Source organism: Strix aluco, chromosome 23 (genome assembly GCF_031877795.1).
Source record: "Strix aluco isolate bStrAlu1 chromosome 23, bStrAlu1.hap1, whole genome shotgun sequence".
Lineage (NCBI taxonomy): Eukaryota > Metazoa > Chordata > Aves > Strigiformes > Strigidae > Strix > Strix aluco.
The window spans coordinates 292,012-304,457 of record NC_133953.1 but is presented as its reverse complement, the minus strand read 5'-3'; the positions used below and the strand labels follow the sequence as shown (position 1 = coordinate 304,457).

The 12,446-nt window shown below is 56.4% G+C and overlaps 3 protein-coding genes across 7 annotated transcripts; 2 read left to right on the top strand and 1 right to left on the bottom strand.

Moving 5' to 3' along the window:
* The first annotated feature begins 162 nt into the window (after positions 1-162).
* SLC37A4 (solute carrier family 37 member 4) lies at positions 163-8,511 on the top strand. Of its 4 annotated transcripts, XM_074849039.1 has the most exons (9): positions 165-412; positions 529-761; positions 1,980-2,223; positions 3,508-3,666; positions 4,029-4,114; positions 5,048-5,161; positions 5,455-5,520; positions 6,589-6,727; positions 7,019-8,511. In XM_074849039.1, the coding sequence occupies exons 1-9, from the start codon at positions 265-267 to the stop codon at positions 7,183-7,185; spliced, it is 1,356 nt and encodes a 451-aa protein (XP_074705140.1). In that variant the 5' UTR covers positions 165-264; the 3' UTR covers positions 7,186-8,511. The 4 variants fall into 4 exon arrangements, with proteins under 4 accessions (XP_074705142.1, XP_074705143.1, XP_074705141.1 ...); XM_074849041.1 differs by lacking the exon at positions 6,589-6,727 and having other exon boundaries at positions 163-412; XM_074849040.1 differs by lacking the exon at positions 5,455-5,520 and having other exon boundaries at positions 164-412.
* A 108-nt stretch (positions 8,512-8,619) lies between these two features.
* Positions 8,620-10,334, bottom strand: TRAPPC4 (trafficking protein particle complex subunit 4). 2 transcript variants are annotated; one of them, XM_074849045.1, is made up of 5 exons: positions 10,154-10,334; positions 9,891-10,065; positions 9,708-9,811; positions 9,508-9,634; positions 8,620-9,093 (listed from the first exon to the last, which is right to left on the bottom strand). In XM_074849045.1, the coding sequence occupies exons 1-5, from the start codon at positions 10,326-10,328 to the stop codon at positions 9,015-9,017; spliced, it is 660 nt and encodes a 219-aa protein (XP_074705146.1). In that variant the 5' UTR covers positions 10,329-10,334; the 3' UTR covers positions 8,620-9,014. The 2 variants fall into 2 exon arrangements, with proteins under 2 accessions (XP_074705146.1, XP_074705147.1); XM_074849046.1 differs by having other exon boundaries at positions 9,900-10,065.
* RPS25 (ribosomal protein S25) lies at positions 10,327-12,374 on the top strand. The gene is made up of 5 exons (XM_074849047.1): positions 10,327-10,470; positions 10,611-10,706; positions 11,235-11,418; positions 11,812-11,910; positions 12,309-12,374. Exons 1-4 carry the CDS (start codon positions 10,327-10,329, stop codon positions 11,904-11,906), a joined length of 519 nt encoding a protein of 172 aa, XP_074705148.1. The 3' UTR covers positions 11,907-11,910; positions 12,309-12,374.
* The last annotated feature ends 72 nt before the right edge of the window (positions 12,375-12,446 follow it).

Genomic DNA, 12,446 nt, shown 5'->3' with positions numbered 1-12,446 from the left:
GACGGGCGCCCAATGGGGGCGGTGGGGCGGGGCGACGGGCGCCCAGTGGGGGCGGTGGGGCGGGGCGACGGGCGCCCAGTGGGGGGGGCGGGGCGGGGCGACGGGCGCCCAGTGGGGGGGCGGGGCGGGGCGACGGGCGCCCAATGGGGGCGGCGGGGCGGGGCTGCGGCCGGAGCCGGTGGCGGGCGCCGTCCCCCTCCGCCTGCCGGCACTGCGGGGCCCGTCCCGTCCCGTCCCGTCCGGTCCCCGGAGGAGCGCGGCGGGATGGCGACCGGCGGGTACGGGCGGTACCGGGCCGTGATCTTCGCGGCCATGTTCGTGGGTTACACGCTGTACTACTTCAACCGCAAGACCTTCTCGTTCGTCATGCCCGCCGTAATGGCCGAGGTGCCGCTGGGGAAGGACGAGCTGGGTGAGTGCCGGGCCCTCCCCGGGCCCCCGCTGCCCGTCTGCCCGGCGCTGGCTGTCGCGGGCGGGCGGGGGCCGCGCCGCCGGGCTGAGGCGCGCCCCGGGCTCTGCCCGCCGCAGGTCTCATCACCAGCAGCCAGTCCGCGGCCTACGCCGTCAGCAAGTTCGTCAGCGGCGTCCTCTCCGACCGGCTCAGCGCCCGCTGGCTCTTCTCCGCCGGCCTCCTGATGGTGGGCCTGGTCAACGTGGCCTTCTCCTGGAGCTCCACCGTCGCCGCCTTCGCCGGGCTCTGGTTCCTCAACGGCCTGGCCCAGGGGCTGGGCTGGCCGCCCTGCGGGAAGATCCTGCGAAAGGTCAGTGCGCGGGAAGCGCTTCGGGGCCGGGCAGCAGCTCCGTGCAGACTCCGAATCCAGAGGAACACGCGCCTGCTCGTGCTTCCTTCCAGCTGAGGAGGTCAGAGCCGCTGGCTCTGCTGTCCTCTGCTGCAGAGCAATTCCCTGCAGAAGGTTCTGCTTATTCTAGCAAACATGTCAGAAGTTGGTTAGGCCTTTCGTTCACGTGCCTCAGGTGGGTAGGGAACATCTGGTAGCAAACCTGCTCCACTCTGAGAGACATAACTTGTCGGAGTCCAGTATTTTAAGTGCAAAGGCAGAGGTCTGCTTCTCTGTGCCGTTGTGGCAGTTTGCCGCTGGGCCAGGGGATGAGTAGAAGCCCCCCTGCACACCCAGGGAGCTCAGGCATTGTGAATGGCAGGCTGTTTGGTTAGAAAACCTGGTAATGTATGGAGGAGCGGTGTGAGCCGAGCGTCTAAGCTGCGTGGCTTTGGGTTTTGTGACGGTCTAAATGGAATAGATTGGTTTCTGCCTTAAGACAGAAGGAAAGGAGTTCAGCTGTGTGCTAACCTCTCTTCAAAGATGTAAAATCCAGGAACACGTCTGCCTATGGGACAGCATGGGGGGGAAGATGAACAACTGCACTGGCCTTCTGTGAGGCATCTAGCTGGGGAGAAAAGGACTGTCCAGGACAGTTGCATGCACAGAAAGGAAGGGCCTGAATAACAATAGACATCATATTTTCTTGAGACATTTCTGAATGTGGCGCTCAGACATTTTCCTGCCGACAACAACCACCACTCAGGCACTCTGAGCTGATCGTGCCTGACAACACAACAGCGAGTCCGAAGTTACCCTGTGACTCTCCGCGCATCCATTCGTGGTCCTGTGCCAGCAGACCTCTGCAGCAGGACGCTGTTCTGAGCACGTGGGTCGCCGAACAGTGCTCAGAAACTTGCCTCTCCCAGCCCATGTCTCAGTTTCATGGTCTGTAAACGGAAATAACTCCGAGCTGGCGCACGGTGGGAGCACCTGTCAGGCTCCTGTGGCTGACCCTCGTGTAACATTTGGAGTTCCCAGCATGACTAAGATAGCGAGGACTGGTGCTCCCTTTACCTGCTTTTGTAGAGCTGGGTCTGAGTTGCCCCAGACCCGCAGCACGGGCCTTGACTGAGGATTTTCAGGTGCAGCATCGCGCTCTTTCTCAGACCTCATGCCGTTTTTCTTGTTTTTGCACAGTGGTTTGAGCCCTCCCAGTTTGGGACTTGGTGGGCAATCCTGTCTACCAGCATGAACTTGGCAGGAGGCTTAGGCCCCATTGTCGCTGCTCTCGTGTCTCTGAACTATGACTGGCGCATGACTTTGTCCTTCTCTGGCTTCATCTGCGTGGTTGTCTCTGTTGCCTGCCTCGTCCTGATTAAAAATGAGCCGTCGGATGTTGGGCTACCCAACATTGAACAAGGAGCCAAGAAAGGGAAGAAAGGTGAGCGTGAGTCGTGAGCGTGAGACTTGAGCGTAAGCAGGCAGCGGCAGGAGAAGGTGTGGTGCCTTCTGCCTGTTTTCTGTCACAGATGTGTCGCTCTCGGTGTACTGGAACCTCTGTCCTTCCCACTTCCTGAGACGGCTGCCTGGCGGGCCTGTGCCAGGGGCTGTTTCCAGCAGCTTTATTCTGGTAACTGTCGAGCTGCTGTGTTGAGATGACAAATCATATACGCCAAGCCCCAGTGTAATCCCGTGGGAAGGGGCTGGTGTATGAGCTGCCCAGACTGTCACAGCACAGTGCAGCAGAGCAGAGGAAGAACCTGCCTGCCAATTAGTCCTGCTCCTTGGCCTGCTGGTGGCCCTCTGTGGCCACTGAGGTGATCGTGGCCGCCTGTTCCATTCCCTGTCTGTGTAACGTCATCCCACTAACAGCACCCCAGTTTTCTTGGGGCTTCATTTGCTCAGACTGTGAGCCGAGTCTTGGGGCGGGTGTTGCAGAGAGAAGAACTGCAGCAGCAGAGTGTTTCCTTAAGCCTGACCTTCCTCTCCTCTGTGCTGGCAGAGGACAGGTGGTTCTCCCCTCACCCCGCCACGGGTTCTCTTGACCCCTGGCTCATGGTGGACTCTGCTCAGTGTTTTCTGCCCTCACCTAGGACATTTGGTTAGTAAATGTTTGTTCAGACCACTGAGCGTGGTGCTGCTCTGAAAGCACAACAGGTAGAGGGGAGTTGCAACACAGGTTTTCTGTTGGATTTTAAAGGCCATGGAAGCTCAGCCTATCTTCCACACTGTCCTGCGATGCCTTTGCTGCTAGACTTGACCTATTTGTGAAAGAAAACCATGTTGTCTCCCCAGTGCGTTCTCCAGGGAGGGTAGGTTTGTAGGCATTCCTGGAAGACTGATGCTAAAATCAAGGTAGCACCTGAAAGCCAGCATCTTTATTTGGGTCTATGTAGTGACTTTCACAGGCACAGCTTCAAAACGTTAGCACAGAGTCTGGAAAAGCAGATAATTTTTCTAACTACCTTTGTGAAGGGTTTATTGGCAACTGCAATACAGAAAATGACTGGAAGTAGTGTTTTGATTGTTCTTTTGAACGTAGAATAAATTGACAGAAAAGATTCTGAAATCACGGGAACCCAGAACAAGGGGGAGGTAAAGCTGTGAATATCTCCCTGCCTGTGTGTGAATCCTGCTTGCAGACCTGCCAGAAGTGCAGCCAGGTCCGTGTGGTTCAGTAGCTGTGCTCAAGCCGTAGTAACGCTCCTCCTGATCTTCCTGACAGGTTCCTCCAGCGACAACAGCACTTTGAGAGAGCTGCTGCTCTCGCCGTACCTCTGGGTGCTCTCCACAGGCTACCTGGTCGTTTTCGGAGTGAAAACATGCTGTACCGATTGGGGACAGCTCTTCCTGATCCAGGAGAGGGGACAGTCCATGCTTGTGGGTAAGATGCAAAGTGGCATTATTAAGCTGTGTGGCTGCAGTCTGGCAAGTACTGCCCAGAGCTCGACTGGGTGCAGGAAGAGGACATGGGCACCTCCACCTGAGGCACTTGTTTGCTGGCCTCCCAAATGTCTGCTTAGATACGTGTAGGTATTGAAATAACTCAGCGGTGAAGTTACCACATGCACCAAGAGCCTCTGTGCCAGGGCCCTCCTGGGACATTCTTGTTCAAGGATGAGCCGGAGGGTGCTGCCCAGCAGAGCTGCTCTGAGCTGGCAGCAGTTGAGCTCGGTCTAAAGCACACGGCAGCTTTGCGGTTGTGACCCAGCCTGATGGCCTGTTCTTCCCTCACCTATGTTCTAGGTAGCTCCTACATGAGTGCCTTGGAGATCGGGGGTCTGGTGGGAAGCATTGCTGCTGGATACCTGTCTGACAGAGCTGTAGCCAGGGTAAGTAATCCAGACCCTCAGATGTGCTGGGCTGTTAACATGGTGTCCAGCCGAGCTGCTTCAGAATCTGTACAGTTTGTTTTGGCTTCCTGTGTGAGTGCGTAAAGACAATTTCCTCCCCCCACCCCTGCCACGCTCGAATACCTGCAGCAGTAGTGGAGCAGAACTCTCACTCCCCTTGTTTATGCTGCTCTGGAGAGTCAGGATACGCAGAACGCAGAGGAAGGGAGCTGCTGCCTCGTGCTAGAAAACAGCCCTTCTCAGTACCGTGCTTCTTTCCTCTGCCTTCCCAAGCTCTTCTTTGGGATGCAATTCTGTGTCTAAACTACCCCGCTTTGAAGTGGGACTTTTGAAAATCCAGCTGTTCTGGGTTAGCCCGTCTCTTTAACGCGGAAGTGGGTTGGGAGGGATGCGACCCCCGTCAGCAGCTCAACTGAGGTGCTCAGTCAGGGAGGTGTTGCCACTGCACGGTGCAGCTGAGAGAAATGGGCCCGTACCCAGCTCTGCTGTGGGCGCGGGAGGCCGCCTGAACACCCTGCGAGGCCTGGGGAAGTGCGTGTGCCGATGTCGGGGCTTACGATGTGCCTGTCAGGTTTAAGGTGTTGGATCTGTTTAACTAGTTGGCTTTACTGTGCTCTCCAGATTTCTGTGTTGAAAGAGATCTAAATCCAGTGGTGGGGTCTGAAGCCAAATTGAGGGTGGATATAGGGCACAGCTGATGGCAAGAAGCATCATTCATCGACTGAGAGCGGCTTGTTTAGCACAGTGTGACTGTGGGCCGACCTTAAGCCGAGCCAGGAAGTCTTGCTGGAAGGTGTGCTCCTGATGCGCCCCCCCGTTTGATGGGCTGCGTGGATGGCGGTAGTTACTACGAGTGTAAGGTGAAAGGATCTGTCCCATCTCCGACCCTGGGTCTCCCTTCCCATGTTGCAGGTCGGCCTGTCGAGTTACGGGAACCCTCGGCACGCGCTGCTGCTGTCCATGATGGCTGGGATGTCTGTGTCCATGTTTCTCTTCCGCATCACAGTCACTGGCAATTCCCCCAAGGTAATCCCTGCGCCGGCAGCTGACCCGCGGCGGGAGGGAGGGCCCTTCAGCACTGAGCCATTTGAGGACCGGGCGTGCGACTCTTTTCTTTGCCTTTCCCAAGAACTGTGTTTGCGTTTGCTGTGGTTGCAGCACAGAGAACGAGGCTTAGTCAGGTTTGCGCTGGTTCTGCTGCCCGAGCTGGCGTGAGCAGCCTGCGTTACCAGCTGTAGCATAGACATGACTTGCATCTGCCGTCGTGATTGCTAAGTAAATGAAACTTCTTTTCACTTTTCTTTCTCTTTCTTCTTCAGGAAAATCACTTCTGGACTGTAGCCTTGCAACCTCTAGCTGATCTTACAGGCCTAACAGAACACGAGGTTTCTGCCTTGCATTTTTTCTCCCTCTGCCTGTTTCTGCTTTGGCTGATCTGCCTTTTCCCTATCCTGGGAGGTTGGGTAGCACTACAGAACTTAGAACCAGGGCATTGAGAAGAGATTACTGTAAGTTTTGTAAGAACAACCTTTTCTTATAATCATTTGATTGCGCTAACTGACTTCAAAAAGTCTGAATCTAAAGCTTTTAAGTTCTTCTATAGAAGGTTCTGAGGATGTTTGTTCATCAGGTAAAATGTAGCCAGTTTAAGGGGTCTTGTGAGTGAGGTCAGGAGAAATGATTCTGCTCCTGCTGCCTTCCTACTTAATTTTTGGCAAGTGTTTTCCTAACTCTTTGTTTCTGTTTCCCATCTGGAAAATAAGATGGCATTAATTTCTTCCTGGGCATCTTGAAATGGTATTTATAGTTCAAGAATCATACTGTAATCTCGAGGTGGTCAAGTTACATATCCTTTGTAGTCCTTTCCCAAGTGACTGATAAATTCTGGGCCAGGTAGTTTTCTTAGAGCGTAAGCTAACACTGAAGTCCAAACTGTTGCATTTTTTCGGGTTTGTTTCTGCGCTTGTTTGGTAACACAGAGGTTATCGGATGGTGGCTTTGCACAAATAAAGACGGTCTGATAAGTCTCTTGCACCTAAAATGAGAAGAGCTTTTGGCTGGCATCTCCAGGATCCTTTTTAAAAGCAACTCGATTCACAGCGCTCTCCTGTGATTTCACAGGCTCATTGCCCATCTCTCTTCAGTGTTGTGGTTCTTCCTTGTGAAACGGCACACGCCGCGTGTACAGGGTGTAGGGGGCAGAACTGTAGGAGAGGAGAGCTCGCGCTGGCCAGCGAGACGGCGCGGTGGAGGTGCAGCTGGGCTGCACGTACGTGGGGTCTGTCAAAGGCTTGAGCTCTGCTGTCTGCAGGCCAGCTGCAGGGAGCTGGTGTCAGCCCGAAAATGTCAAAACTCCCTCGTACCGTACATAGGATCTGGGATCTGTCAGCAGCTGCTGAGTGACAGTGGTAGGATGCACAGATCCTGTTTCTGATCTTAACTTGTTTCGACAGCTGTGGATCCTGACTCTGGGAGCTGTGTTTGGGTTCTCCTCGTATGGGCCGATTGCCCTGTTTGGGGTTATAGCCAACGAAAGTGCCCCTGCCAACCTGTGTGGCACCTCCCACGCCATCGTGGCCCTCATGGCCAACAGTGAGTAACGCCCGTTTCCCCGAAAAACAAACAAAACCTGTGTGTGTTCTGGATGGAGCGTGGCCTAGCCCCTGGGCGCCGAGTTCCCAGTCACAGCAGGCCACGTGAGAAGCAGAGATAACAGAGCTGGAAGCCTCGGGGATGCTTTCTGCTGTACCTGACAGGTTCCTGCCTTGTGCTTTAAGTTCAAACCGGGCCCGAGGAATTTTTACGCATGCAACAAACAAGTATTGGCAGATAAAATCGAGATGCTCAAGCCTTGCTAGTTTTTTTGCTTGTTTTTCCTTACAGTCGGGGGTTTTCTGGCCGGACTGCCCTTCAGTACCATCGCCAAGCACTACAGCTGGGCCACAGCCTTCTGGGTCGCTGAGATCACCTGCACCAGTAGCACGGTGGCTTTCTTCTTCCTGCGGAACATCCGCACCAAGATGGGCCGGGTTCCCAGGAAGGCTGACTGAGGACAAGCTGCTCGGTGAAGAGGACGCTCCTGTGCCGACATGAATGATGCTTGTTTTTCGTTTAACTGGCCTAGGACTGAGGTTTACCTATTGCTGCAACCTAGATAAAAATGTCTCGATTTCTCACCCACTGCCAGGTGCCCGAGGGCACAAGGTTCCTGCTACCAACCCCTTTTTCCCTCAAGATGTGATTAATTCAGCTCGTTTACATTTGCAATGATTTTACTGCACCTCCTTCTCACAGCACTGTTGGTGAAGCGAGCAGGCTTCGCAGCCCGAGCTTCTCCACTAAAAGTTCTCAAAAATTACTGGCTTCAGGTGCTGTCACGTTTAGTTTTGTCCTTACGGTTCATCTCGGCTGTTACCTGTCAGCCCAGCCTCATTGTTCAGGGGTGCCAGGGCAAGCCCTCGCCGCCTTCGTTCATCCCAGCGCAGCTGCCCGGGTTTACTGGGGCGTGAGCCCCCCGCGCGCGCTCGGCCCTGGACAGCGGCAGAGCGGTGAGTGATGATGATCGCAGTTCGGCCTCACGGCTGATTAGTGAGCAGCGTGGCTTTAGTTTAACCTGGGATTAGCTGTCAGGAGCGAGAGAAGTGTTTTGCTCTGGGCAGGCGGAACACTGGCACGGTGGCGGGGCAGGGCTCTCCGCAGCACTTAGTAATAGGCATGTTTCCAAGAAATTCTTGGCACTTCATGGGAGAGCGTTTGCATTTAGAGAGGCTCCTGCTGTTGAAGCGCTGCTGCCCGGTGCGGTTTGTGTGTTGGGCGTTAATGATTTGCGGGGGAGGCAGCTCGGAGCCAGCGCTCTGCAAACCAGCCAGGAAAACCCACCCGGCAGCAGGCATTGCGACTGCCTGCTGCCGCCCCACGACTCGTGCAACTGGGTTTTGTGAAAACCCGTGTTTCTAGCATTGGCTTGTATTTTTTCAGTACGAGTTGCATAGTCCAGGATGTTTTTGGCCAAGAGCTGGGTCCCTCACATCTGCGGGCAGGGACTCAGGCTACCTCCGAGTCGGCCTGACAGAGCCACTGCTGACAGCCAGCAGCCTTGAGCGGTCAGGCCCAGCACTCTTCGCAAGAAGTAAACTCAGGTTTTTAACGGGGATTTTGTTGAATGTTCTTGTTTTTCCCCAAAAGGATTTACTGCTTTAGGGGTCCTGGAAGCGGCGAGTTCTCAACTCGTGAAGAATCTGCACGCAGGTGCTTTGCTGAACAGCTTGGTTGCAAGAGTAGGTAGCTAGCCTTAATTAAAACAATGGAAGTGAATTACATTTTGTACTTAATTATGTGATCTTCTCCTGTCTGTGAAATAAAACGGAGCAGTGTTACGAGGGCTCTGGTTGTCTGGTGCAAGCAGAACTGCCCAAACCCGCCTCTCCTTGAGGTGCTGCTGGCGCAGATTGACCCTGCCAGCAGAAAACAAGCAGCCCTCCACCTCTGCCACGAACCTTTATTACTTCTACGCAGAAACCCTCTGCAAAACTGTAAGTTAGAGCTATACAGGAAAAATACATATGTACAATTACGAGACAAAAACCAATCGACCGCGGCAAGGCCGTGGACCTGCACCTCGGCTGTCTGCCTTCACTCAAGGGCAGCAGAGCTGCAACAGCAGAATAAGCCTCTGTGGCCAAATGTAAACAGTAGTAATCAGTCTGTTTAAGGTAAATTTCATAACAAAGGGGATAAAAAGGTATCTGGGGAGATAATGAAGCATGTGTTGGAGGTACGCAGTCTCTGCTGCAGAGGAGAGCGCTCCGGGAAGGGCCAGCGGGGAAGAGAAGGGCCCTGCTCTTCAGAGGAAGGAGTCTGCGGGCCGGCGAGGCCGCCTCTACGATCCAGGTCCGAAGGGTCCGGCTTTCTCTGCCACCTCCAGAGCAAGTTTCAAGTTCTGATCAAACAACTCGCATCTGAAACAGTCGGAAGAGCAGAAGGGGATGATTTAACCTATGGAACAGGCTAGCGAAGACAGGATCTCCACATCCTCTGGCTCTGCAGCCTCCAAGGAGAGATTCTGTAAGTCACGAGGCAGCAGCCTGGCTGCTGTCAAGCTTTGGCTTGGCCGTTAATTAAGGTGAAATCTTGTATGGGCTTGAGTGTTAGCTAGGACAGCGGGGACTGTACCAAGAGCACCTTCCACTTCCCCAGCAGAGCAGCGCTGGGAAAAGCACAGGTCAGTGCCCCGTCCCTGCAGCAGCATGCTGCGTCTTCCCCCCTCCCTCAGCCTCTGGGTTTGCTTTGCTACTTAAGGGCCGTCAGCGTCTGTTCCCGCACAGGCAGAGCCACGAGTGGTCGCGGTTGATTAAAAGGGGCCTTTTCCTCACCTGATCGGCATCTCCAGGGAGTAGAAAGGATTCTTCAGAGCAAAGTCCGAGTAAATCTCGTAGATCTTGCGGAGGAGGGAGTCTATCCCTGCCTGCCTCGGGTCAGCCAGAACCACGAATTTGATCCCTGGAGCCGCAACGACAGGGGCGTCAGGGAGGCCGCGGCGGGGCGGGGCCGGGCGCCCGGGGCCGGGCCGTACCTGTCAGGGTCTGGAAGCAGTGCAGCTTGAAGGTGTCGGTCTCCAGCATCTCGATCCCGGAGCTCCCGACCTCGGGGGACAGCTGCGACCCGATGGCGAACAGCCTGCGGAGAGAGGCCCTCAGCGCCCGCCGCCCCCGCCCGCCCGCCCGCCCCCGCCGCGGCCCGCCCCGCCCCGCCTCACGAGTGGAACATGGAGGCCAGCATCAGCTTCTCGTTGGAGGAGAGGCGGTGGCGGCCGAAGCGGATGGACACTGGGTAGTTGGCGGGGTTGCCCAGGAACTCCAGCACGTCCTTCCCGTCCGCCGTGAAGCGCCCGTTGACCTCGGCGCCGTTGATGGCCAGCACGGCGTGGCCCACTGCGGGGACAGCGCGGGGTCAGCGCCGGCGGCCCCGGCCCGGCCCGGCCCGGCCCGGCCCGGCCCGGCCCGCCCGCCGCCGCCGCACCGCGGATGCCGTCGCGCTGCCCGAAGGCGACGACGACGCGCTCGTCGTGCGGGCGCAGGACGAGGTCGAGCGGGAAGCTGAACGTCTTCTCGGTGTCGGCGCGGGGCGCGTAGTGGTCCAGCTGGTAGATGAGGCCGCCCGCCTTGTTCACCACGTAGACGCTGAAGATCGCCATGGCGCCGCCCGCCGGGACCCGGAAGCGCCGCCCGCCGGGACCCGGAAGCCGTCCGGGGCCACGGGGCTTCCGCACGCCTCGCGGCTGGCGCTTCCTTTCTCGGCCGACATCTTGGGGGAGCAGCAGCCGCCGCCGCACCATGGTGAGCGCGGGGCGGGCGGCGGGGCCGGGGGGCTCACCGAGGGGCGGGAGCGGCCTCTCGAAGGGGGGGGGTCTGGGGGGGGGCCTGGGGGAGCTCTCCCCGCGTCCCGCCGCTGACCACCCCGTCCTTCTCCTCCGCAGCCGCCCAAAGACGACAAGAAGAAGAAGGACGCGGGCAAGTCCGCCAAAAAGGACAAGGACCCAGTCAATAAGTCTGGTGGCAAAGCCAAGAAGAAGGTAGGAGCCGGCGGAGCCCGTGCTGCGCCTGCTGAGGCGGCCTCGCTGGCAGCGCTGCCCGGGGCGGGGGGGCCAGCCGGGTCACCCGGCGAGCAGAGCAAAGGGGCGCAGGAGCCCCGTGGCTCCAGGGAGACTGTTGGGCCCCCCCCCAGGCTTCCCGCGTGTGCGGCGAGACGGGGCCTCAACAGCGGGGGCCCGGGTGCTGCTGGCCCTGCGATGGGGCGGGGAGGGGGTAGCCATCATATCGCTGAGGAGCTGCGCCTTCATCTGGCAGCAAGTTGCATGTGATGGTGTTAAAATCTGAGTAACAAATCGTCTTAGTCCTTTTGTTTGGAGGTACCGTCGGTATTATGTGCAACACGTGCGCTTACAGGGACGGTTTTGTGCGTCTCGGTAGCCCTTTAATTGGGATGCAATATGGAGACGTTTGATGGTGCAGTTCTTGGGACATCCTAAAGGTTGACCTTTTGTTACTGCTTAGAAGATGGCTTAGGGGTTTTCTTTTTTTTCCCCTCTCTTCTCGAGTAGAAGTGGTCCAAGGGGAAAGTGAGAGACAAGTTGAACAACCTTGTCCTGTTTGACAAAGCCACTTACGACAAACTGTGCAAAGAAGTGCCCAACTACAAGCTCATCACACCTGCAGTTGTCTCGGAGAGACTGAAGATTCGAGGCTCCCTGGCTAGAGCTGCCCTCCAGGAGCTGCTCAGCAAAGGTAAGCGCTCAAAACTGCGGGAAAACAGAAGGCTGCTTGAATTTGATCTTTCCTTCTCCTCGTTCAACTAGAGGATTTCGTGCTGCATCTGAAGTACACAAATTGGTGTTTTTTTTGACAAGCCGCTGCCTTAGGTTGCATTTCAAAAGTGCTCTAAAGTCAGGAGCAGCGGCTCCGCTGCACTCAGTAGTGTTGCTATACTGAGAAAATGCTGCAAGAATGGGTTGTGACGTCACCACTGCCACACCTGAACCAAAGCCTTGTATAAGTGTGTGTAGTACTGGGGGTCCTGGGGTGTCCTGTCGCGCAGTGACCGGTCTGCGCTTCCGAAGGAAGCACAGCGTGCTCGGCGTCTTGCAGTACAGGCCCACTCCAATAATTTCCTTTTTATAGGTTTGATCAAACTGGTGTCCAAGCACCGAGCACAGGTGATCTACACCAGAAACACGAAAGGCGGAGATGCGCCCGCCGCAGGGGAGGACGCGTAGGGAGGTGAGGTGCTGGGCTCTGTCAGGGAGCGGGGCTGCGCGTTGCCAGCGCGAATGCGGGGCTGCGCGCCGCGGCGCAGACAGCTCCCGGGCTGCTGTGGGTGGGCTGATTCTCCAGACATCCGGAGAATGTCGCTCGCAGCCCAAGCCACTTCCCGGTGGCGTTACTGGAAACATCAGTTCTCCAGAATTAAAGAGCAGTTTGCACATTTGTCCCTGTTGCCCATCGGGAGAAGCCACGTGTGCTCTCCCGTCTCCGTGGGCTGCGGGGCACGTGGGCCCGTGTCCTCCCTGCTGCCACAGGGTGCGGTGACAGAGGGTTCTTGCTGGAACAGAGGTTTCAGACTCTGCTTTGTGCTTGCCTTGACCTGGTTGTCTGATGTGGGACTTCTTGCTTTGCAGGTTCCCCAGGGATGCTCATCAACAATGTGTCATATGTAGATGCACACAATAAAATTACTGAAATAATGTCTCTTGCTTTTTCAAGAATGTGTATGTTTTGTTATTGCCAGTGAATTTTGGTACAGGTCACAGCTGTCT